Source organism: Chroicocephalus ridibundus, chromosome 4, assembly GCF_963924245.1.
Source record: "Chroicocephalus ridibundus chromosome 4, bChrRid1.1, whole genome shotgun sequence".
In the NCBI taxonomy this organism is placed as follows: domain Eukaryota; kingdom Metazoa; phylum Chordata; class Aves; order Charadriiformes; family Laridae; genus Chroicocephalus; species Chroicocephalus ridibundus.
In genome coordinates this window covers 94,405,664-94,432,338 of record NC_086287.1, presented here as the reverse complement: position 1 = coordinate 94,432,338, position 26,675 = coordinate 94,405,664, and the positions used below count along the sequence as shown (strand labels likewise).

Genomic DNA, 26,675 nt, shown 5'->3' with positions numbered 1-26,675 from the left:
AAGTGATTTATCGACTGATTTCTTTCCCCCAACAAATATTTGGAATTTGGTAAGTTTTAGAATGTAAATGCTTAAAGCAATACAGCCTAACCCATACAGTACTTTGGAAATGTCCAAATAAGACTTAGAATGATCCACTGTAATCAACTTTTTTAAAACTTAATGTTAATTCGTAAAAATGGCTGCAAGTAAACAGAGCTTTCATTGCCTCAGCTGGACTAATTATTTGTGTAGAAGCCATTTCATCTAAAATAATGGAAGCCCCAGCACAAAATGCTTATAATCCACATTCAATGCCAATTAAACCATTTAGTGTTGGAAATTTTTATTTTTGAAAAAGACGGGACTGTGCTTAGCCACAAAATATTAAAATAAGTTTCTAACCTATGAAGCAGAGAACTACAGGTCATTTTTAATGCAGACACTCCCTGCTTCAGAGGCAAATCCTGGAATAAAAATATGAGAAAATAAATGAGAAAAAGAGCTGCTGATTATTCCATCATAAATGAGAAATAAAATATAAAATCAACGGAGTTGGTAGGCAAAATGGAACTGGTATCAGTCACTATGACATAGCTGTTTATTCTGAAGGTTCAAAACAGGGATGAAGTATCTGTATTGGTGACATGCTGATACAAGAAGACAGGAAATTTCTGTAATTTGACTCTTTCAGTCATTGAGACTGATTTCTCTCCGACTTTATTAGCCAAGTCCCTTACGCATACAGAGACAGCTCGGGACAGGCCTCCGAAAAATCCATATTAAGTGTGATATTTTGAACAATGTGAGCGTGACTTCTCCAGGGGTCACACCGATCAATCTGGTTTAGAAACACGAGAGGACGGCTAATGATTGTTGGAACAACCCCCTGAAGATTTCTGGGGAACAACATAATCATTTCCACCGAAGAATCTGAATGAACAAATCAGGTGAAAACGTAGTCTAAAACATTTGAGAGGAAGCAGCATGGACAAGCATAGGTCTTTATTTAAATCAGCTGTAGCTCACAGAGGAACAACCTAACTGAATTTTACATTCAGATCCAGGCTTCCTAGGGGGGAGATGCTATCTTCTGTATTTCTGCCCTGCTGACCACACCTTACACAACAAACCAGAGCCACAGAAATAATCTAATTTTGGAAACAAATTGTACATAATATATGTACGTAATTACACAATACGGTTGTTAGCTAGTTACTGGTGTCCTAGAGGTAATACCTGTTATTAAGAGGAACATGATGTTTTCCTTTTTGTTGTTTGGGATTTTTTTAAAAAATCCAGAATATTATATTAACTTCTCAAGTCTAAAAGGTTTAGACATTGTTGAACTATTTTATCCAATTTAAGCTATTTAAAAGTAACACAATAAACTACGTTCAGCCATCATATATATATTTAACAGCAAAACTTAGCAAACCTTCCTATAAATCATCTTCCTTGTGATTAACAGGGGGTATCAATGACTGTTTATAAAGAATTTTACACTGTTAGTGGTTCTTACAGCTTCTCTGTGCTAAATTAATTTAAAAGTAAACCTACGCTACTTCAGATTGTAAAATTTAGTGGTCATTACAGTTTATCAATAAACTACTCTGCTTTTGTCTTCATAGGAAGTCCCTTCCCCGAACCTCCCAGTGAACCAGGAGCAGATGAATGATACCAGTTCCATTTTCCAGTTTGTTCTTTGGCAAATATAGTGGCTGAAATTGGAGAATTCAGTCACTTTGAACTGCATTCCAATTTAAAGGCAAATTTATCCTTTCTATATCATGCATTAATGCAATGCTTTTTTCAAAAACATTTATAGGATTGGCAAGAACTATTAAATCTAGATATTAATTTCAGTGACAATATTCAAGAGCTGATTTGCAGCCACTTTGAGTTGAGAAAGATCGTTGCTATTTGGGATGTTTACTTTGTTTTGTTAAAGTAGAATTAGTTCCCATTCACCATTTATAGACTCAAACAGAAAGAAACAGAACTATGCAGCGTGCGTACAGCATATACGCTGCATGCGGGTGTTTGCAAACAGGAGCACACAGCAGAAATGCTGCGGAATTGGATTACTGAATAGCAGTATTTCCCCCATTTAAAATCAATTCTTCTTTTAACGGATGAAACTGAGCATCACGCGCAGTACAAGACAGCGTATGCACGTCTCGTGTTTGCCTGTCCATGACAAAGACTTTGACAAATAATTATGTACACTGAACCAGGCAGCAGGGCTCTAAAACGGGAAGCCTTTTCCTCCAATAGTTTAATATCAAAGACTTATCTTTTTGCAGCAAATACTGTGAACGTTTCAGAAAGGTCTTTTAAAAGACCTTTCTAAGAAAAACTTCAAGTGACAACTCATACGCAGGTCTGCATTGGAACGGGGATGCCAAACACTGATCGCACCCCGCATATCAAATGGTTCAATGCCTACTTTGTCCAGAAATGCAACAACTGTACTTTCCCCTCACTTTCCTAGGAAAAAAAAATAAATACATCACTAAACAAAATACTTCCCAGTATAAAGCTAAACGAGCTGGTACTGGTAGCATTATTTTTAGATGCAGCATTTTGCACTATTTAAGTTGCTACCATTATTGCTATCCAAAACAATTTCTCCTCCAGGCTTTTTTCCTGTAAGTTAAAAAACCATGTACGTGTATGAATATGTGTATATGTTTTTCCTTTATACATTTAAAAAGGAAAGAAATGTCCATTATAACTTGGTTATACTCTGCTCCATTTATCAGAGACACCCCTCTCTCCAGCCTTATATATTCTCCAATGCCATTACCATCCATAAACGTGCAAGTGTTTTAAAGCATGTGCACGCCAGTGTCTTCTCTATTATAATAATTAAAAACATGTAAGAAAGTATGACAAATATTACAGCCAATGAAATAAACTGGCTATATTAGAACAATCAAATAGACAAAAATCTATTTTGGAGGATAAATTAATAATTGCTTTAGTAATGTTAAGTTACACAAATACTAAGAAACAGTAAAAATTACGTTTTCTCAGAGAGGCTGCAGGCCTTTAGCCAACTCATCTGCCTTTGAACTAATAAATAAACGGGGTCAACCAAATTGGATTCACAAAGATACTATCATGAATAAAGCACTATATGCTTTACATGGCTTCATTTTGTTTTATCAATTTATTCTAAAGCCAGTGACAACACGTGCGTGTCTGATACCTAAAGGACACCTCTTGGTTGAATATGCTGCATTTTGGAAAAAATAAGTTTTTTCTAAAGGTTTCAGTAATTCACACTTGACTGGTATTGCTTTAAAAGGTGAGAGCATTTTGCATTTCTTGGTTTTGAGGAATCAACTTTTCCCCAACACACAGACAATGAACAAAATACAACCAGTGGACGTTCAGCGTGAGCGGTGTACTGGGTCACTGGTCCGTCAAGTTAAGACTGGAAACATACACACACCCTTCCCAGTTTAAGCATTTCTTTTATTTGAGGTTACTTTCTTTAGACACATATTAATGGGAATTGTTACAGGTGGCTCTTTCATTTTCAATTTAACAGTGCTTGCAATGACAAATATGAGTATATACATCTTGAAATATAAGACTGAATATATTTTAACACAGCCTCAAAATAAAAATTGCTTTCAGAGCAACAATGCTGAATAGAAGCCAAGTGCATGTTATGGCAAGTATGCAGCCACAGTATTATAAATGAAACGTGCACCAGCGTTACAAGGTGGGGTGTTTTTTTCCTTTTTCTTAATTAAAAAAAATGAGAGAGAAAAGAAAACTACTTCCACATTAGAGCAACTTTGATCACTGTTGAAACTAAACCTCCTGAATCTATTCATTGCCATCAGTCTACCATGTAAGGCAGTTGAAATAAGTAATTCCGAGTTTGTTGCCTGTCCTGCGAGTTTTTGTTGTTGTTTTTTTTTTTTTTTTCCTTTAAGAAAGGCAGAATGATATCAAACAGTTCAGCATAAGGAAGCCCTAGTTCTATTTTGGACATCATAATTTGCACATCAATAACAGGCAATTCTGTAATGGGTACATGGAACATAGAAAATAACCAAGAACTAGCAAACTAAGTGGTTAGTGCTGGAGTTAAGAATGCAATAAAGATAACCAATTACTCCGCACTACTCCCAGGAAAACTAAATTTCAAAGAAATTCCAGTTGTTCACGATACCTGTCATTTGTACATGTGCTTCCCAGAAAGCCTGAAAGGTGCCTACCACTCCCAGCTACCTCGCCTTCAGGCAGCGAACAGAATTACATCCACAACCAAGAGACTGAATAATTCAGGTTGTTTCTGAAAACAAAAAACAGCCAAAAAGCAGGCAGTGGAAGAAGGGGTGCAACACGCATGTGGCACAGACGCATGCTGCTAAGACTCACGGGCTAATATAGTGTCAGAGACTAAGGGAACACAGAGCAAAGAGCATCCCCGTGAGCCAATCAGTGCAGTCTTTTTCTTTTCAATAACATAAAGCATCGTACAAAGAAAGTTTATTACCTCCTGAGTTAGCAACCAAGGCAATGACATATATTTCTATATCCTATTATTTTGTGAAGTCAAACAAGGCATTCAGCCTCTAAAAAAAGGTCTGAAAGGCAGGAGAAAGAAAAACGTTTTAAAAATCCCTACTTGGCATTGAGGGAGTCTTGTCTTTAGATAACACGTACATGGAGCCAATCCTAAAATCCTTGTTCATTCTTTCCAAAGAGATTGTTAAATACAGCAAAGATTACCAAGTTCTCAAAAAGAAACACAGAGTGTCCATCCTGATGACTTTTCTTTCTTTTATTGCAGCTGGAGTGCAAAGCAAGTCATTTCCCAGACTGGAAAGATTAGGATTGCAAACGCAAATAAACTGAAGATATTTTTGATTTCACAAGTTTTTCATCCATCTGTGCATGAACAGCCAGGACTAGCAAAAAGCCATTAGAGAACTTGCCTTTTCCTCAGAACCTAGCCTGCATCCCATGCAATCCCCTAAGCTATGTTCAGAAAACAATTAAGACAAAAATGAAGACTCACCACACAGGGTGAGGTTTACGTGGTGTAATAAGCTTAATATATGAAGTATACCCATTTATTAAATTTGTTAATTTATGTAACATATCACGTTCTTGGTAAGACTTTTGTATGTTAATTGGTTTATTTGAACCACTGGACACAGAGGAACAATTTCAGAACAAAACCAGAAGGATGCTATGTGCAAAATTTTCACCATCAACCCTTGTGTTACCAAAGGTTTTAAAGGTAAAACCCAGAACTTACAAAGTGGCTGCAAACCTGCTTTCAACACCTCACATGCCAAACTTGGGTTTCTACTTTTCGTCTTCTTGTATTACTGATGTAATGTCAAAAACTTTTCCAAAAAGTTTAGTTTCAAATCAGTATCAATCCACTATTTAGAAATAAAACGAAAAAAAAAAGAAAGAAAGAAAAGAGACTTATGAAGAAGTCTGAAAACAAGACCGACCTATACCCTGGGTGAGATTGGATGGGTTAAGTGTCTCTGGCACTATTTGTCTTCACTATTGACAGACACTGTCACACAACCCACCACTCGATGCCTGTCTCTGAATGGCGAAGCTAGAATGCAAGTTAAGTGTATTAATAGAGAAAAAAACTAGCATCCCAGCAAATATAATAAAGCAATCCAATTCACCAGTTATTAAAAACACTCAGATTCAAGATAGGTAGGTTAATTTAATTTACATTAAGCCCAACAGTGTAAATTCCCCTTACATTCACATGCTGAACACCAAGCAGTGCATTATACCTTGGGTAAATACATCAATCAATCTGTTTTTGTTATAAATGACATCCGTTATTAAATTAACACTCAAGTTTAGGTATCTAAGTAGAATTTTTGTTAGTGGCTCACACACACCAATTCCATGTATCTTAGATCTTAGATCCTTCCCCACTCGGAGCGATAACCAGCAAGTCAGAACTCCAGGACCCTCAGCTGCTCTCTTCAAGCTCTACTCGTCATCTCCTCAGCTCCCTCCAGAGCCCGCTACCCTAAAAGAGGGACTGTACAGTGATGTCAGGATTGATGGATCTGACAAAGAACACTTCAACTTAAGAAACAGACTCTTTTGTTCCTCAGATACCCCAGTGGGGTTTTTTCCTGAGAAATTAAGAACTCCTCTTGGCCTTCATGAAGTCTTCGATGCTGCTACTGCAAAGAGGTGCCCAAACATAATAATACAAGATGGTTCTCTTTTTGCCCTTCACTGACCTGGGTTTTCATTATTCATTAAGAAACAGGGAATTCTCTTGTCACAAAGTAATTCTCAAGCCTTTGCGATGTAAGAATAGGAGCCACTTAATGCAGGAATTTACTATTAAAAAAAAAATCTCTTGGAATGATAAAACATCTTGTGTTTGATTGAACGGTTCTGGAAAACTGGGTTTACTGACTATATGAGATTCAGGAAGACTGAAAATAAACTTAAGTTAGAAAAAAAGAGATGATCTAGAGTACATCTATATAATCCTGTATAGGTAAGTATGAGGAGGCTCTGCTCCATGCAGAGGAGTAGGTGTGCGCTCAACGCACACACAGTCCCACACAACTACAATGTTTTAACTGAATTTGCAGAGAACACCTTATCTAAAAAGTTCCCATAAAATGGAAACAGTAAGAGAAATCTTTTTATTTCGCATTTCCTGGCGATGACTTCTCACCAGCAGACAGTTCGGAACGATGAAGGAACCTCTCCACCGCCCCTGACTGGGCCTAATTATGGCCCAGACTCACGCAATTAGCTCCACTGTAGCTCCTGCGGGCACAGGCTATTGCCAGGAGTAATACTTAAACTTCCTCACATCCATGTTAGTGCTAACGAGCCAGAGCACTGTACTAATATACAGCACCAGGAAGATGCATTTTTAAAGAGCATCAGGATCTGGTTTAAATTAATTCTGTAAGAAAGAAGTATTTGACGCATGACTGAAGCAGGCACGCTGCAGACAGAAATCCCTGGAAGACATCCTCCTAGGAAATTACAGGAAGGTATTTCCAACTGGGAGGGCGGTGGGAAGGGGAAGGGAAAAGCCTACAAAGAAATGGAAGTTTTTACAAGCATTGGAGGTCAACTACAAAGAATAATCTTTTTTTCTGATAATTTGTTTACAACGTGCACTTATAAGCCCAGGATAACAGAATTAGGAGCAGGACTGATATCCCCTTTGAAATTTCTGGTAATTATTTCTGTATCAACAGGAAAAACTGACTAATGACACCAGGAAGGATGATAAATTGACAAAATATTTTCATTAAAAATAAAAATCAAGAAATCTGACTCTACTAGGAAAAAAAAAAACCCAAACCAAAACAACCCACCCCCACCTCCTCCATCTCCGTTTCGAAGTTTTATTAGAATCTTTAGCTTGAGAAAGGTGAAAAAGCCTTATCTTGGCAGCAAAACCCATGACCCATACCCCTCAGCATCTGCTCTCTACCCCACAGAGGACTCAGATATTTTTATCCATTTCTCTACAGTAGCAATTGAGAAGCAAATCCTTGTTTTCATAATTAAAATGACAAAAACTGCTTATAGCAAGTATTTCAATAACTTGAATATAGCTATATTGAATATAGCAAGTATTTCAATAACGATCAAGAAAGCCAGTTACTCCTGTTTGGACAAGTAGTTTGTCCCTTTAATTAAAAAGGAGCACAAAATTGGCATGACCAGAAAAAGGTAAAACTTTTATCATTTATCAAATATTTTCCCAGGAGACAAACTTAGATGTTTGGGAGGCAGAAAAATTCAACACTAAGTTGTATCCAAATATGAAGGATACGGAGTTCAGTAAACACACCTCAGTGGCATAAAATCCGTTCCCCTCTTGTTACAGCAAGAACACCACTCTGTGGAGAATTCAATTTGAGATAAGAACTGGAAACTGTCAGGATGGAAAGGATGCAGGACATACTATCCTGGGGAGCGATACAAAAAATACGGAAAGATATATATTTGCCTCTGTGGAAAATGGAGAGCAGCTTAAGAGATCAGCAACAAGCCGAAGAAGCTCATTCCAAGATCTGCTACAGAGAGAACGAACGGGTGACAGGCAGAGAAGCAAGTTTCTGTAACAGTTTTCTTCACTGGGGTTCAGAAGGTTCCAGCATTCCTGTCACTGCAGATAAAAGATGAAAATGCAACGCTTGTTTAAAGTACGTGGTCAAAAACACTGCTGAACCAGCCCCAAAAGACAAGGACAAGGTGTTGACCTACCAACTAGAAAGACACCTTTGAGAAAGGACTTAAATTAGCAGTGTGAATTTTAAGCATTTGAAGCACTTGTTCAGTGTGTCTTGATCAACATGAAAAAACTGTTCAACCTTTAAGAACCAACTGAAAAGAATCAAGCATCCCTCCTCGCAACTGGAGCTTAAAAATATTGTGTAGAAGGCGCTATTAAAGCTTCGGGCACATTTATTTCATATAAGAAATCTCCAGGCACAGCTTACAATGACATTTCTCAGCACGACACCCTCATGCCTTTCAAGAGTCTAGAAGATGATTCATATTTAATGTGTTTGTGGTACCGCACCAGGCAAAATCCTCCTTTTCCTGTCCCCTGAACAAAGCCACTTGTAATTCAAATAGCAAGCACAGGGAACAGTTACTAGCGGTAAAACCAGATCCTTTTCTCCTTTCTGCTTTCCAGAAGAATAACAGAATTAGAAGCTTGAGAGAGCAGCTTAGGTTGCGAACAGCTCAAAATCCTAGAGTTCTATTAAATTATACTTGCCTGTTTGATATTGAGAGAGTGGGTAATACCTCTTTTGTCTGGATTAATGAATATGAGATACACATTTATTAACAAATTAATGAAAATCCAATCAGCAACATTCCATATTAATACTCTTAAAACTGTTCTGTAAATCACAAAACAAATTTCCAAATGGTAGAACTAGAAGTCTGCCCCTGCATGGTCATCACTGCTAAGAACAGCCCATCCTGCTCCTCCAAAAAAACCAGAGAAGTTAACTGCAGCAATAGATATATTTCTCACCTATGACGTGATTTATATGGAACAATGCCCCACAGCAAACTGACTAACAGAAAAGCCTCAAGTAAGCTGAATTTCAGCCAGATACTACCTTAGTCTGTGTTTTGGGAAGCAGAGAACAAACTGTGTTGACTACTACAGGAGTAGTAAAAAGCTCTCACCACTTCGGGTCATTCCCTGTAACATAATCCTCTCATTATCAAGAGTAATCATAGCTGCAATTGACTTCTACATACGGTGTTGCTAGCAGCTTTTCAAATTAGCCCTTCCTTTTAAAAACAAGAGTAAGTGACATTACCTACAACGCTATGGAGATTGAACTATCATTTCCTCATCATTTCCCAAAAAAGTAAGGCTTTAGAGCAAGTAAGAGCTGACACAAACAAGAGAGAAACACAAAGCAAGGGGAAGATTTCAGATACGGAAACACTAGGATGCCAAAGTCATCTTTCTTCTTTACCCTACCATCTGTACAGTGTCAGCTCCTTCAAAGTGTGCCTATAGTCTGCTATTAAGGACGTGATTTATGCAAATGAATGGTCAATCTCAGTCTTTTAAAATTTAAGCATAAAATACATATTTATGTTTTCCTGCATAAGCATATAGACAGGCACAAAGCCCAGGCTGATTTTCCTCTTATTCTCCTGTTAAGAAATCAGAGTCCAGCCCAGCCAAACTTCTCATTACTACAAGAGACTGGATGACAGGGTTGTGAATGTGGTAGCAACTTTTCAAAGACACTATAGCAATCCTAAAATAATTGCAGAAAATAGTAAAACATGATACACCCTTTTACCTAGAAACATGGTACAGCTACAGCAAGAATGCAGCTGAAACACTTGTGTCCTGTTCTCTTCAGAAAGTGATTTGGGTGCAAAAGAAACACACCACTAACCTCAATGAAAAGCAAAAGTGCTCCTGGGATTCTGGATGTCAACTGAGAACAGCGGGGAACACTCCTGCTCCATGGCAGCTGCGTGCTGCGGGTACCAGCATCAGGTCAGAAGTGCTGAGTTCAAGATGGCTTGGAGGAGGAATCCTGATCAGCCACTACACAGCAGGAATTTGTGGGAGGGGAGACTACATAACTATGAAACGACCCACTGACACGCACCGCAAAGAGGAAGTTCACCTCTCCTTGTATCCCCCTACAACTTTTATAGACATCGATGTTCCTTCCTCTGTTCCTAAGAGTTTGTCCCCAGCTTTAAAGAGGAAAAAAAGGTCTGGCCTCAGACTTACCAGAAATACCCAACTATCTGTCCACCCTTGGGTTATAATATATCTTATATATTTTATAGATATCTCGCCTCCCAACACCGGAGGGAAGAGCAGGGACCGTTCTTTTCAGCTTTCTGCTCTCTCTCTATCGTTTTGGAACACAGCCTACAGACCTGTTTTGCAGGTAAACAATTTATCTGAGAGGCATGTATTTTCTTTTAAGGATGTGGTGAAAGAGAGAGGAGGAAAAAAAACAAACAAAAACCCCACTAAGCTGTTACGCTAAAACTGTCTATCTGATATTATTCATTGGCCAAAATGCGGAGGTCAGGCACCCATTCCCCTGCGACAGCACCAGCAACGCTGCTTTGGGCCAGGGCTCACCTCTCCTTACGTGTCTAACACAGCTCGACTCCCTGTTGAACAATCCTGACCATCACAATTATGTGTTTATAAAGGACCAAGGTTCAATTGTTCTTGCCCTCACTGGAGTGGAAAGTGACATAAGCAATGCAAACAAAACTAGCCTGTGGGCTGTTTGGGTTTTTTTGGTTGGATGGTTGGTTAGGTGGTTTTTTTAAGACAATTTTTAACAACTTGAAGAACTGTAGTTGCTTGTGTTTAATGCTTCTGATCCTGATTGTAACAGCACCCAGAAACTGACCTGTCTCATCACACCACCGATGGAAGGTCTCCAAAGCCACAGTTCAGCAAACAGTTTAAACCAGCACAAACTGGCAGCCATTGAGAGAAGCTAGCTCCACCTTTGCTGACTGCTGCTTCTTCCCCGCATTCCTCCTTTCCTGGTGCCACCAAAAGCATTTGCGCGGAGCCGCAGTAAACCCATCCGGGACAACTCTAACCTGGAGCAGGTCCTTGATCCAACGCACTCAGCAGCACACACTTGGAAAGCTCTTCTTTCCGCAGTGGTATCAGCTTAAAATCTTTGTGAAAACTACGCTATCTCTGACACTGAAAAGTGTTCTTAATTGAAGGTCTCCTTTCAGGGTTAACCAAAAAATCTCAACACTATTTTTTGAAGTTTTTCATTCAAGCAAATCGTGCTGCAGTTTAACCCCAAGAGCTAACATATTCTTAGTTTTTTTAAAAAGGAACTGGACTGGCTGTTAGCAGACACTAAATACCTGGAGGTAACAGACATTTAGTTCCATTCAAGTTTTAAAGTCTTTTCTGTTAGATACAGAATTAATTAGCAGTTCATGTCTATCTGTGGATTTAGAGTGTAACAGGGTTTGTGTGATTTCTTGGTTCACTTTTTTTTTTAAAGTACATGTTTCTGCAGGATTTGGTTGCTGTCTTTGAACCAAACCGATCATTAAGCATCTTGATTTTAGAAAGATATGCCCGATTTATTTTTTAATAAGCGACATGGAAATATCAAATCCTTTCAATATAATAAATAAAAACATCAAATTCTTTCAACGCCTGAAGTCCCACTGTGCACAGTTAAATCCACAGGTTGTCTCAGAAGAGGTCTGGCAAAACATGAATGGTGAGCAGTGCTGTAAAGTTTCTCTGACAAGGCTACAATCGCTTCAGTTTCTGATCAGGATTCCTGTACCATGCAAATCTGGGAAACATTCTCATACAAACATTTAATGCATATGAACTCATAGAGAGAAAAAAGGAATAATACAGCTATCCGAATCCTCACCTTAAATAGATACATTTTTCTCAAGCAACAATTTAAGGCCAATTAGGAAAGTAAATCATGACCTTATAAGAAATATGGGGATCAAATTATGCAAAAAAACCCCTTATGCGATGAAGAAAGATGCATCAATCACGAGCATGATCGTTTTCCCCTTTTTTTCCTCATTGCACAATATATAGAAGTTACTGACAGGAGTTCCAGATGCAAACCAGCACTAAAGCTAACCTCACACATCAGAACTTTGCCCTTAAATCCTCACTTTTTTACGTTTAATGAAGATCAATGACAGAGTCTTTAGACTAAAGTCTAAAATGTGACTGGGAGTAAGATAAAGATGAAGATAAAAAGGTCATGTCTCATTTTTATACGCTGTCAATTAGAAAAATAACTAATTTAAACTTATCAGTTTATAGAAGTGCCATCCTGACATATATTATGTTCTCGTGTATCTGAGAAATTTGTAATACATTACGATAGAGAGCTATGTGTGAATGGAGTTTAAAAACTAAGCTTCCTCCGGCCTCTTAAAGAAAAACATGACCTTTCTTCGTGCTTACAGTTTGGTAAAAGCTTCATGGCTCAAAACGTAATCTCCCATTCCATTTTTTATCCTGGCTAGAATTTGCTGTTTTACGGTCAGTCAGCATTGTGCCTTAGCTCCAAATTGGTATTTATTACTCTGAAGGCAGAGTGCATTCTAGGAGTTAACAGGCCTGTCTTGCGTTGTAACAGAATAATGAAACAGATAATTTATTTTTTAAGAAGATATATATGAAATACAACAACCATTAAAACCTGATAATTTAGATCACCCAGTTTAACTTTTATTACCTAAATTCTCCTAGAATGAACTCTGTTACTTCTCCACAAGCTCTTTTTTTTACAATCAAAACTTTGCCAGCACTGTTCATGTTGGCCAGAACGTTACAAACCTCAACAAAGCGACTGAATAAATGAGAATGCTTACCAGCAGCGACTACAGCTGGAGGCGGCGAACCTGCCTCGCCACCGCTTGTTTGGCTCATGGATGCTACAGATGTTTCTCTGGAAGGTGGTAGCTGCAGCTCCTTTGGGAGAAGGTCATAGACAGATTCTGTTGAACAAAAAAGGATTCAATCAAAGACTTATTCATGCTCTGTAAGAGAAAAGAAATAAAGTTTCTGCCTAAAAGATATGAACTATAATCCAACCTTTTCAGGACCTTCTGAAAAAGTTACAGTAAGTGCTTGGAGATCTTAACATCATGGAATAAGGCTATTTCAGAAAACAAACAACCAACCCACGAAAACATTAAGATACACATTCTCAAGACTGAAACAAAAGGACACAAACTCGTTCAAACAAAGAAATAATTCACGAACTTCCACAGAAACTGTACTCATTTGGAATGAAGGGGCTGACGGCGTGTACAAGTCAAGTGAGAATCAAAGACAAACCTGTTCTCAGAATTCAAACTGTGCAACTCACTTCCAAAGAGCCTAATTTAGTACCGTCATCCGCAGAACCGCCTATAAAGTCTGTGCAAAGTCTGTGTAAAGTCTTCCCATGTAATAAGTGCCAATTCCTGTTACGTAAGATCCTTTACTTCCATTGACCTGCAGCATTTCTTTTTGCCTCAAACCCTCCTGTAAACTCACGCCGAGGCTGCAGAGAAAGCGGTCTCCACTAGCAAAATGGCTAGTGCCAGGCCATTGTGCCTGGCTAGTGCTCCCTGGGGCAGATCCTCTGCAGCAGGACAACCTCTAAGAAAAATTTTGTGACTTCTCTGTTGTGAACCAGCTGTGGCCACCACGCAGCTCATCTGACAGGGCTCCAGCAGCCAAGACACAAGACGGGAGGTCAACAGTCGCACGCTCAACCTGCTTCTCCACGCTTGCTGATGGCTCAAAGCATGTCCCCGCCTACAGGCTACCACTGCGGGCTACTTCAGAGTCCAACTGGCGAGAGCTCTCACTGCACCCAACCACTGAGAACGTATCACAGAGTTATCCCGAGATACTGACAGCTGCACTCAGGCTCGAGCCCACAGCTATAAAGGCACCTCTTCCAGGGGGTACACCAAAGATGCATCATTTCCAACACCCCAACGGAGATGTAAATAACCTAGATGAACAGCTATAAACTGAATCAACAATTCTACATCGCAAAACTTTATGGAATTCCTTTATATGTATTATTTAGGTGCCCAAGACATATCTGGAAAACTCAGTGTTTTTTCCCTATGAAGCAACAAGTATACTCAGTTGATCCTAAAGTAAAATCTATTTGTGCAGCAATTCTGCGAAAATTAGAAAACCTGCAGAGTTATTAATTAAAAAGACTTATCCACATTAGGCCCTGTAATAAATGAAACATACTCAAGAGAAACGCGGAGCTATATACACTCCCAGCAATAGATAATTGTATTTAAAAGGTAACACGTACCAAATGCTGGTTAAGCCACAAACCAGAACGGTTACCGTACTGGGTAAGAGTGCAAATGCTCTCACCACAAAATGGTATTAAAAGAGTCCAATAAAACTTAAATGCCGTTTACAGGATACCACTTGTCTGTTACGCACAAAATCACAAGCAACTACCAACAATGGCTGTGAACCAGCGGTCAGGTCTAACAGCCCAAACGGATTCCCATCTGCTGCGAGATTACTTTTTTTAATTTACTTTTTTTTTTTAGCTGCATCCACTTTTCAGAGGAATAACTCTTCAGTAACCTGACAAATAAACAGAACAGAACATTTTTATGTTTTTATTTAAACCGACAATCAACATATTGGCAACCAGAGGTTGCAATCCAAATCCCAAAAATCTCTGCAGAGGTTTTCTGTAAGAGTTACCCATAATGCTGAGACAATGTACAAGTAAAATATTTTGAGACAGCTCAAGTTAATTAACCATAAATTCATAGTTTTATTGTTTGGAACAATCTGGGGAAGAAAAAAATACTTACCTGTGCTTACTGAAGATCTTAAGAGGTACAAAAGGCAAAAAGAACAGGCACGTTTGTTCATACTTTTGCTCCTGTTTTACTACGAGGAACAATGCATTAGCATTTCCCTCAAAGATGAGTTCCCTTTGTTAAATTAACTTTTTCCTCAGCTTTTAAGGTCTGATTTATCACTCTTCTAAACTAGGGATTTTCAAGACCATAAAACTGGCTTTCAAAGTAAAATAAATTAGACCAGTTTAAAATTGGTTATGTAAAGATATGGTTACAATGATGCTTCTCATTTTATACTTATCTGCTTTTCCCAAAAAAAGGTTAGTTCTTTTTCAGCGATAATGTATTACACTTTATTAAGCAGTATTGTGTACTTTTTGTGTGTATGAGCACCTACATGGTTTAAACATACTCTAAATTTTTGCCTTCATTAAAAAAGGTGAATCATGACTTTATCTTACAATTTTTACTTAAGTGGCACATGCCTAGAGACTTGAATCCAATTCCAAAATTAAAAACCCAACTAAACTGCACTTAGAATTGTTATTAGCCAAACACCATCTCCTTATGGCTGCTGTGCCAGTGACGGGAAAGAAAGGGGGCTATCAAGGCACAGCTCTATTTTAAGATGGGAAGGGAGTGCAGAAGGTACAAGGAAAAAAATCCATTGACTAAATAATCAAAAAACTGTTATATGGATACTTGAACAAGAATGTCTGAGGAAGGTGAAAGAAGTGGAGAATTTTGTTGTTGTTGTTGCATTGAATATACCTCTGCCAGTGAGCCACAAGTGCTAAATTCACAGGAAAGAGATGCAATAGGTGTTCACCCTCAGAACAGCAGAACAAACAGGGCACTAGAAGATCAACTGTCACCTACTCTGCCTTGGGTAAAATATTTTAAAATCTACCAGTCAAGTTGTGTCTGGACCATCACGTGAAGAAGAGCAGAGAGGCTGGGCACTGTGTGGCTTGCAAAAGGGAGCACATTTGAGCTAACGGCATCTAGGACTCTATGCAGTTGCGTTCACAGCTTTAACAACAGGGAGGACAGTATGAAATCCAGAACTGAGAAGCCAAGAAGCCCAGTTGCTACTTCAAACAGTCACTGTCGGGCAGTTTCTGCACTGGCACTACAAGGACAATACAATTTATCACAGGTGCCATTGTAAATTCAAATCTGGTTTAATACATGGAAGCATTAGAGCGAGAACCTTACTAATGCACTTACACTGACTGCTAGCGGGGATTTTCAGTCTCAGTTCTCCTCTTCCTTTAAACCCTGAAGGCAGTCCTCATATACAAAGCTCAGGAAAGTTATATGAAAGAACTAAACGTGTGTGTTTGCACCTTTTTAGAAACAAACCAGTCTAACTCCCACGTCCAAGCCATCTCATGCCCTACAAGTACAGAAACGCAGCCAGCGCTGCCTATTTTGCAGATGTTTGTTATTTGACATGCTGCATTCTGAGAAAGCCTCTGTGAACCACAAAATCCCGTACAGTTTTCAGAGAAAATGTTTACTTATTTCCATGTTGAATGGCTGCTATAAGCTTGAAGCAGGCATAGCTGTCAATACATCAAAAAATTCTGCAAATAAAATGTGGCGTTTGGAAACCGTAAAACATGCGTGGGTCTGTTTTCTGCTGAACTACAAATTTTCTTTAAGATGAGTATGTTAATTCAAAAGACTGAAGAATTAAAAGCTCAGATTTTGTCCCAACAATGAAAAGCACAAATACCAGCCAGCGAAAAACACAGTTATCACATGAGAGGGTAATTCCCTACTCGACATCTCAGTGCCTGTAGGTATTATTGCCCCTGCAGCCATCAGTCTGCACAAGAGCTCTGGAGCGCAATCCCTCCTGGATGAGCACCAGCCTTTATTCTGGCTGACGCTGGTACTACTACCTACAGGAGCTGAGTAAAATCCAAGCTCACGTCGGTCAAAAAAACCACCACAGGCAGATGTTGGATGCTGGAGCAGCTGCTGCACTGTAATTACCACCCAAGGTATCTCTCACAACCTCTCATATGGAAAAATTATGCCCTTTCAGCTTTGCTGACATACAGTAATTTTAGTTCAGAGTGCACCCTGCACCAAATTCTTCCTCCTGAGCCATCTACGAAACTCAGACACTCCCATGTGCCGGACGGAGCTGGGAAGGCTGTCGCCTCGAGAGGAGTAGTAGCAGCAATATTTAAAGCTGCTGCAGTCACTCGACAGGCAGCTCTGCGTACGCTGAATATTCTTTTACGCCTAGAACACTGGAAGCAACTCACCAAGTATTTCTGTTATGCAAAATGCTTAGTGACGGGCCACAAAATGAGGGTTCGTAACACAGCATGTGTGTGCGCATGTAAATAGATTAACCTTTGTATTTTTATGTATATGTTGCATACATATACATATATTTTCATTCCTTTCTGTTGTCTCTTAAGAAATCCTCTTTGAGGAGAGAGCTGCTCATCACCATAATTCTGTCATGACTCAGAAGACATTTGGCACTGATTAGAAAACCTCATTTCCAAAAGCTAAGTTATTATGTAAGAGGGAGTTTTTTTCTCCTTGGGTTCGATGTTGGCTTTTATTTTCTGTTCAAGAAATTTATTTTTACCTCTCAAACGTGACAAAGGTTCTGTCGAGTTTGCTGCTTTAAAGGTATGCTCAAATCCAAAACTCTCACAGCATATTTTTTCTCAGGGAACACGTAATTTTAGCAGTAATCCACAACAAGCACAATTATAATCTTTGTGAGTAATTCTAAAAATATGATAGAGAGAGAGAGGGAGGGAAAAGCTAGCATTAGAATTGAAGCACATTCCCAAAGATCACAAGACCATTAAGAGCAAATCTTTAATTTCATGCTTCATTGATAAAAGACCAAACGACTTGAAACATGGTCTAAAATACAATACCACACCTAAAATTGAAGATTAGAATTTTTACGCTGAGGGTGGTGAAGGTGGGAGATGCCCCATCCCTGGAAACACTCAAGGCCAGGCTGGACGGGGCTCTGAGCAACCGGATCTAGTTGAAGAAGACCCTGCTCATGGCAGGGGGTTGGACTAGGTGGCCTTTTAAAGGTCCCTTCCAGCCCAAAATGTTCTATGATTCTGCGAACATATGGCAGGAGTTTAAGTTCAAATTCAAAGTCTAAGAAAAAAAAGAAGAAAAAAACCGAAAACAACTCCTGGCTTTTCTTCAGAGCAGACTTAGCTCCACATTCTAAAACACATCTTCAGTGAACTGGATTGCTAGGAGCTATCATTTCAATCCTTCTTTGAGGAACCTGAAAATGTTTGGGTACCTTTAAGAAAGGTTGCTGCAACACACCTGCTCTTCACAAACCAGACTTCAAATGAAACTTCATGTTTTCACCTAACACAGGCCAATGTTTATATATGCTGCACTATAAATAGCATTAAAGCAAAACTTGACAAATCCCAGAAAGATCAGAGTTGTTGCAAGGAAACTAATTCTTCCCCAGAGGATATAGTTTCCCTCCGCGCCTGATATCGTATTTAAATAGCTAAAGCTCCCTCCTCTATTGATCGCTCACCTCTATCACCATGTTTTACACACGTGTGTGCATACACGCACACACTGAGTGTATGAAATTTTCTGCTACAATTTCATGTTTATTCATGTGGAAAACACACACAAAAAATAAAAGGCTGTTATGTAAATGCAGTATTACATTTGAAGGCAAAAATAAAAATTCAGTATCACTACATATTTCTACCTAATTCGCAAGAAAAAACATGTAGACAGGATTCCTGTTTTCAGCAGCCACCGTGTTGAATCGATGAGTCAAGTTTCGGCTGGCTGACAGCACAAAGTGTCATGTAACTTCTTGCTGACTTCAAATCCCCTTGACAAACTTATTAGTTGATCTCAAGTTCATGGGTTTTTTTGCTAGAAGTAGCTCCATTTATACCCAGCATCTCCCCTAAACACATTTTCTTTTTCCATATAGGAAGGGAGGAACACGCGTTTCAGGATTACTGTTATTATCAAATATAAAAAAAACAGCACACAAACAAAACAACAAAATACTAATGATCAGCCAAGAGCCACACATGCTCATTTCCACATACAAACCTTCACCTGCATTCATGTCATCAGTTATTAGACATTCTATTTACAATAAACTTCCGAGTCTCGTATCTTCCCTCAAAATACCTTAACTAGACTAACCAGACAAGCCCAGGCTTGGCAAATTCTACTACTGCAATCAAGGACACACAGGGACAGGCAGATTTTTAATAAGTATTTTAAGTGTCAAATTTCTTCAACTGCCCTTTATCCGATTATCCTACCCTTGTAATCTCTCATCTGAGATCAGCTGCTTGTAACTTTGATCTTCCTGCCAGTTACACTGACGGTTCAGAAAATTATATTTCACGTGGCTGTAATGACCAGAACAGCATCAAACGGCAGGTCAATATCCAACACTGCAAAATTTTAAATCTGGGAAGAACAAGATTTTATTAGTGTACTGCTTGAAACGGCTCAAAATATTCAGAATTGAAATATTAATGAGAAATAATCAAGTAATATGATACCAGACTTGCTCGTTATTGTAGCACATCAAAAATAGTACACCTGAGCCAAACGATGAGCATGCCAGCGCATTTGGCTATCGGCGGGAACTGAGCCAGCACCCGGTCCCAGGTGGAAGGTATTCACTGACACTTTTCCCAAAGAAAAGAACAGCAGCAAATCCTGAAGATACACAAAAGGAAATACAACGCTGCAAGAAGGGATGCTCACTTAGTATGAACTGCTACACCCAATTGAAATCAGTTCATTTTAAATTAAACGAACTGAAGAAAGGCTATCTGTGAAAGGGCTGGATGCATTACAGTCAGCCTGCACGAAGATCCATCCTTGGGCCAACGAGTCTCTGGATCAGTCCCAGCAGCTGGTGACAGGAGCTCTGTCTTTGAGGGAGAGGGAGGAGAGGCTTAGGAAGCGTTTAGGCGAAATAACTTAGAGAAGGTAGGAAACGGTGGGTGAAGCTGATCTGATGATATCACAGTGCAAGTGCAAAAGGCCAGTGGTTCGTGATGGCAAACTGAAATTTCTAAGTGCTCCTTTTCCTCTTATTTCACTCACTTCACCTTAGCGCACACACACAGTTGCCCCTTTTATAGGAATGTTTTTAGATTTCTACACACAGACTAACCAGGCTAGATTACAGGCATCTGGGCTTACAGCAAAATTAGGGATCCCAGCCTTTCCCCATCACCACCAACAGAAAATACTATACTTAAAAGTTTTTTAAGCCATTCTCACCATCATGATATCAAATAACCTTTCAGAAACACACCATGCCTTGTGACCAGCAACATTAGATTCCTCCTTACTAACTAGGAAACTGTGGTTCTATTTAGACTTTATTCTTAGGAACATAGCAGCTAAGCTTATGGAAGCAAAGGGAACGCAACTGAACACAACTGCTTCCTGTTTGGGAGTGCTAAGACAACTGTAAGATTCTGTGAGAAGTCACTGCAGCTTTGGACACAGACCAAAGAAAGCCCTGCTTTTTCCAAAGCGCACGCATTCTCCCCATGGAGAGCGCTCTCCCTCAAAAACAAAAAAAGGAGAATTCTCGTTTCAGAATTTCAGATAACCTCCTGCGGTCAGAACAGCAGCTACTTTCAAGTAAAAGGTCTCTTGTTAAATAACACAAGTTTAATGCCGAAATGGAGGAAGATGCTGTAACTTCAAGATGATGGAAGGCAGGAAGAGGAAAGAAAAGTAATTTTCCCCAAAACAGCTAATGAAAGTAGCTGCAAATAATCAGTTCAGCTGTAACGCAGCAAGTCAGGTACACATGGATTCGGTATTCCATCACGTGCAGCACTTGCAAGATTTTCTGCGGATACTCATACTTAATGAATCTCGAATGACTTTTCAGTTGCATCTACATTGTAATTTCAGCTATATAGATTAAGAACTGTGATTTCTAGTAATTTAATGCTTTACTAACTTGCACTGTGCTAGGAATCGTTCATGATGTTACGAAAGAACTTGTCTGTCCTTCTCAAACATTTGTGAGGCTTTCTTAGCCTACCAACAAATTTAACTGAGATCCTTCTGGTTGGTTGACCAAAAAGCTTCTTCTTGTAACTCAGCACTTGTGGATGCTGGGAGCACAAAAGAAAGGAAAACAGTAGAGAATACCAGTTTCCAATGATGAATGCATGATGAATTCAGACATCCTCATTTTGTCAGTACCACCAGACACCTTAAACGTTATGGAATGCTCTTGAGATATACCAATGATTTCCCTACGCTTTGCTATTCTGTACCAGAAACAAAGCCATGCCGCCCAGAACTTCCACGCATGGAAGCCAAGTTATGAACTGGGCGAACTCTGCCCTGACCTCCTAGCAAATGAGGCCATACTAATGCAGAGGGAGACCAATATCACCATCTGGAAAGGTCATCTACTTCAGACTGCCACAGGACCACGGAATCCTGCTATAGCATTAAGAGAGCAATATGCAGTAAAATAAGCATTTCTGCTTTCTAGGCATGTAATCCCCCCTTCCTTTTTTTTTTTCCTTAAGTAATCAGTGTAAATTCAGTAAAATTACCAGCTAACCTGCCAACATTTCCCCACGATTTCAAGTTTATTTTTAACACCACATAGTTAAGAACACAAAAAAGGAACACTGGAAAGCAGTACTGCTTCTGCCTTTAGCTGAAGCCAGCCTTCCATTGCATGTAATGGCCTCTAAATCAATTTCTGATCATGATGTGGAAGACCTCTTTTTGTTCTAGTTTTCCTCTTAACAAAGATGTCAGACATCACTTAACCCGCCTGCAGCTCCAACTCCCACTTCAATGCCACTTCTCCAGGTTGTTCCCCAGACCCAGCCTTGAGGAGGTCCTTGAAATACAGCCCCAGCTCTTCCCCAGCCCACCTCTCTGTCTGTTCCACCATGGTGATCTGCTGTGACTTCACCCCCTCTAATGCCGGGCACTTCTTCAGCAGCATCCCTTTTATCCCCACCCTCAGGCTAAAAGGTAATGACAGCCTTTGCCCTCCAAAGGCAATCATGCAGGAGAACACAATCAGTCAGTGGGTGATGAAAAGAACCAGCCAAATTGTCTGCAGTAGAGGCAGAGGCAGGGCATTTTCCACTTGCAGCTGACATTTTTTGCCTTTAAGGGTAGGTACATCCTGGGAATCCCTTACCACTTCTATGACCTCCAGTTCTAGGCCCCGCTGTACAAGAGGGACATTGAGGCACTGGAGCGTGTCCAGAGGAGAGCTACCAGGCTGGGGAGGGGTCTGGAGACCAGGTCGTATGAGGAGAGGCTGAGGGAGCTGGGCATGTTTAGCTTGGAGAAGAGGAGGCTCAGGGGAGACCTCATTGCCCTCTACAACTCCCTGAACGGAGGGTGTAGAGAGGGGGGTGCTGGTCTCTTCTCCCAGGTGAGTAATGACAGGACCAGAGGAAATGGGCTGAAGCTGGGGCAGGGGAGGTTTAGATTAGATATTAGGAAGAATTACTTTACTGAAAGAGTGGTCAGGCACTGGGACAGCCTGCCCAGGGAGGCGGTCGAGTCACCATCCCTAGAGGTGTTTAAGAAATGTGTAGATTTGGCACTTCAGGGCATGCTCTAGTGGCAGAGATTGTAGGGGGGTTTTTGTGTGTGTATGGTTGGACTCAGAGATCATGGTATGATCTCAGAGGTCCTTTCCAACCACAAAGATTCTATGATTCTATGAACAACAGCAAAGTTAATCCTTGTCTTTAATAAGCTCCCTGCACTGAACGGCTGCCCATTTGATCCCCACCGATACTAGTCTCCTCAATATGTTTTAATACTCGTACAGATTTGGCTGCTTCTTCCAAAGCCATTTCCTTGCTGCAGCACATGACAGTCACACCAGAGATTAGACAAAACCTTGGTGTACTCTTCTAATCAGCTGGCAGCATCCAAGCAGAAATCTCCTCTAATGATGTACTCTAAGCTGATCAAAAAAAAAAAAAAAAACCAACAAGCAAGCAAACAGGCAAAGAGAGTTGTTTATATGGAACTAAGATTACAAAACAATTAGAAATACATGAACCTGCAAGTAGCCTCTCCTACACGGGAGGTGGGTGAGCAAAGTAAAGTGGAGCACACATGCTCAGCAAATTAAAGAAACTCTATAAAGGAAAAACAATAATTGTGTCCATATTCCACTACAGCCCCAGCTAAGCATACAAATTCAGGTTCAGAGTACCCATCCACACATGCATAAAGATTCTGTGATGCTCATCAGTTCATATTAAGACACAGTTTTGGGCTAAACCTGTATTACCAAGGTTTCAGAGGTCAAATAAAGGCCTGATTGTCACTCCTTAGTCCAAAGGTAACTGCATTTTATTAAAACTACGTATGCAACTGAGTATCTTTCAAAAACTTTTGTGGGTAAGAGATGCTAAAACCAGAATCTATTCCACAACCGAAAAATTTAGGCCTCTGAATCTGCCAGGAGATCTTGTGGTTTGTTTAACTTGAAGTTCTGTTCTACTCGGAAATCCAGCCTCTGATAAACAATATAGTTTAGCGGCTGACCTTATTGTATACCACCGATTCCACCACAATAGCTTAGTCCACAGAGTTTTTAAAGAATGATGGTGCGGGGGAAACAGGGGGAGTGTTACGTCAGCTCTAAATATTCAACATCTAATCAAAGCCTTGCTTTGTTGCAAAATGTTAGTATCATGTGACCCCCATGGACTTTTCTGTATACAAAAGCTTGGGCGTGGGAATACTTTGAAGCAAAGTATTTCGCCTGTCAGGAAGAACCTGTAAGAGACCGCTGAAGCGCCCTCCCGTTCTCAGCCCTCCCCACAGCTCCCTCCATACATCCACCAAAGACAAACGGGTTCTCCTGCAGATCCTAGGAAAAGGATTTCCTGACCAAGTCTGGTTATTACAGCACAGAGAACTGAGGATAACTTTCAGAAACCTCAGGCCACCTTCAAGTATATTAGGTATTAGAACCAATACCGAAACCCCACATTACACGGCGGAGCGACTGCTCTCACTTCATCTAGGCTAAACCGGGAGAAGTAACCTCAGGACCCATTACAGTAAATTCTGCAGTGAAAATACAGACAGCCTCTTGCTTTTCTTGTCTCCATGTTAGCAAGGTGAAACATTTTCACAGCTACATTTGAGAATACACACCTATACCTTTGTGCAAATGAAACAGAATTTGTACATAGCCAGTGGAATATTTTAAGAATTGATGCCCCACGAGACGGCAGGCTGATAAGGGGGCTGGCGCAGAGCGTAGGAACAGGGACTGCACAGACGGGAAGCCAAAACAGGCTAACGAGGACTCAGTAAGAAGCTCAACAGAGGAAGCTTTGAAAGCCTGAGAAAGGCAACTAGAAGAAAGACAGAGTGCCCAGCGCACAAAAACAGAACACAGACAGACTAAGATAGGGACAGGCCAGACGAATCTGTGACCGCTAAAGTACTTTCTACTCCAGTGTGGCGGTTTTGCTGTTGTTGGGGTTTGTGGGTTTTGGGTGGTTGTTTGTTGGGTGTTTTTTTGTTGTGTTTTTGTTTGGTTTTGTTTTTTTTTTTTACTTCCTTTTTTGTTTGTTCGGTTGACTTTTTTGAGTACTCCACAGGGGATCCAAACTGTCACTTGCAGAAGTGAGAATCACCCACAAGTGCAGACAATGGCAGCTCTGCTTAAGGTACAGCAGAGATTTTATATGATAAAGTTACAAAAAAGATCTGGAAAGAGGAAAGACTAGGCAACATACATAATAAAGAACAAAAACTGATTTATTGTTTATTACAGACTATTACAGTTTCTGTATGTCCGAACAACTTTGCAACTCCGGTAGACTTAGCATAGGCTTGCTTAGCAGCACTTCAAATGAGGCAAATGGCCCTGAAGAGAGCGTTGAGTTACACAGAGCAAGAAGGGAAGACCCTATCTGAGCATACGTGGGAACAGATAAAATGCAGCAACTGTTCAAAGAATGAAAGATACTTGTTGGCTAACTGCATGGCAAAAGCCAAAGAGCAAGAAAAAGCCTATCCTTAGAGAAGCTGAGCAAAAAGACACAATACGGTACTTAACGATCTTGATGCAGACACCTTAAAATATTTTACAAAGTCGTCAGTCTGATTACACTTATTTTTGCAAATGCAGAAACTGAGCGGTAGGAAGATGGTAACTCACACGGCTTCCCAGCCAGCAGCAGCACACAGTTGAGCTTCTCTTCCCCAGGCTGCAGTCCAGTGCTCAATCCACTAGGTAACGCTTACTGAAACAATGCTTTTATTTCATGTCTTCGAGTACGTCTCAGAATAATGCGATTAAACACAGAACTCATTTCAGATTGTCAGTGTAACCTAAAATACGTAAAGACTACTTCCTTCTGTTCCTGTACACGTTAACCTATTTTGAATAAGGTCCCCAACGCCACCTGGGCCACTGTTTTTCACGCAGCTCTCAAATGAAGGTATGCCAGCAAGACACTTGGCATGCTTCCCGACATTGTGCCGTCGGTTTCAGTAGCACCTCTACAGAGAGGACAGTGGAAACAAACGAGAGAGTATATACCCTCCCTCTGTATCTGCCACCCTATATTCAGAGTGTCTGTAGATGGCAAAGACTGGAAGCAAGTCTTCCCGCCAGTGCTCCTGTTATTGTCAATACTGGCAGAACTATATTGCTGCTACAGCAACAGTGGCAGGTTTTCAAAGAAACTGCAGTGTATACAAGGATGTTTTACACAGCCAAACAGAAAATCTTCCTTCCAGTTCCCTCTGGCTTTAGACAAAAGCAGCAAACCCTAAATCAACACGATTCGTGAGCACACAGGGGAAAGGCAGATGCCGTCGTTCTGCCTGCACTAGAGAACTTTATGATTAAAAAGTTTCTGTTGGTGCAGCTCCACGCTGAAGAATCGGCAGAGGATCCGAGCACTCTGTGTCGATGACGCAACACTCGACACTGTCAAATCCAAATCCTGCCAGCAAATGCTGCTACTCCAACACCGAAACGCACATTATAATACGTTAGTGACAAAGAGAGAAGAGTTTGCTGAAGGACAGCCACTCCTATTTTAAAGAAAGATGATCAGTAATATATTATTAACCACTAAAGTCATTAAAATTTTATCACAACTGTAATATTATTTCTTGTACTTAAAAATAAAAATTAAAGCTAAAAGTTGTTTCTTGCATTTTTTAAAGAACAAGCATTAGTACCAAAAATGCCAGTATTAAAAAGATCACTTTGCAAGTAGTTCATAACTGAACAAAAATCAGTTACTGCAGTATGCCACTAACCTTCAGAAAAGCTGTTAATCTCAATATTCAGGATTCTGCACAGCAGGGTAGGGTTGAGAAATTAATCCTTTTAAAGTTGAATTTCAACAACTGACAAAGGCATGTGTTGGCCAAATTCTATTTATGGCATTCATCCAAATATCAAATAAAGCTTTCCTGGCTGTGTTTCAGTCATCCCCATTCACAGCTCAAAGAGTACTTTTATAAATGTAGATAGACAGTATAAATCCTGTGTCTTGTTTGCATCCAATTTTACACATCTCAAAGAGAGAACAACGTTATTTAGTAATTGTCACTTCAAGAAACGGACCAGTAATGACTTACTGAAAAGTCTGTCCTATGCAGTTGTAAACTCCAGACGAAACCCCAAGAACTCAAATGCTACTACTAAAATACACAGCGGACAAGGCAGAGCAAGTGGGGACTGACAGAACTGCAGATGTAAGAACACAACAGGGTATCGCTCGGCTAAACAGTTAAAC

The 26,675-nt window shown here is 40.0% G+C and overlaps 1 protein-coding gene across 3 annotated transcripts in view; it reads right to left on the bottom strand.

Annotated features, from left to right (window-relative positions):
* The window catches only part of NFAT5 (nuclear factor of activated T cells 5), a 71,629-nt gene that overhangs the window by 32,039 nt on the left and 12,915 nt on the right, over positions 1-26,675 (bottom strand). For 2 of the 3 annotated variants that reach the window (XM_063334926.1, XM_063334927.1), the window contains exon 2: positions 12,889-13,014. In XM_063334926.1, coding sequence (XP_063190996.1) covers positions 12,889-13,014 — 126 coding nt within the window. Of the gene's footprint in view, positions 1-384; positions 447-12,888; positions 13,016-26,675 lie in introns of those variants that run through there. The other variant, XM_063334928.1, reaches the window with a different exon arrangement.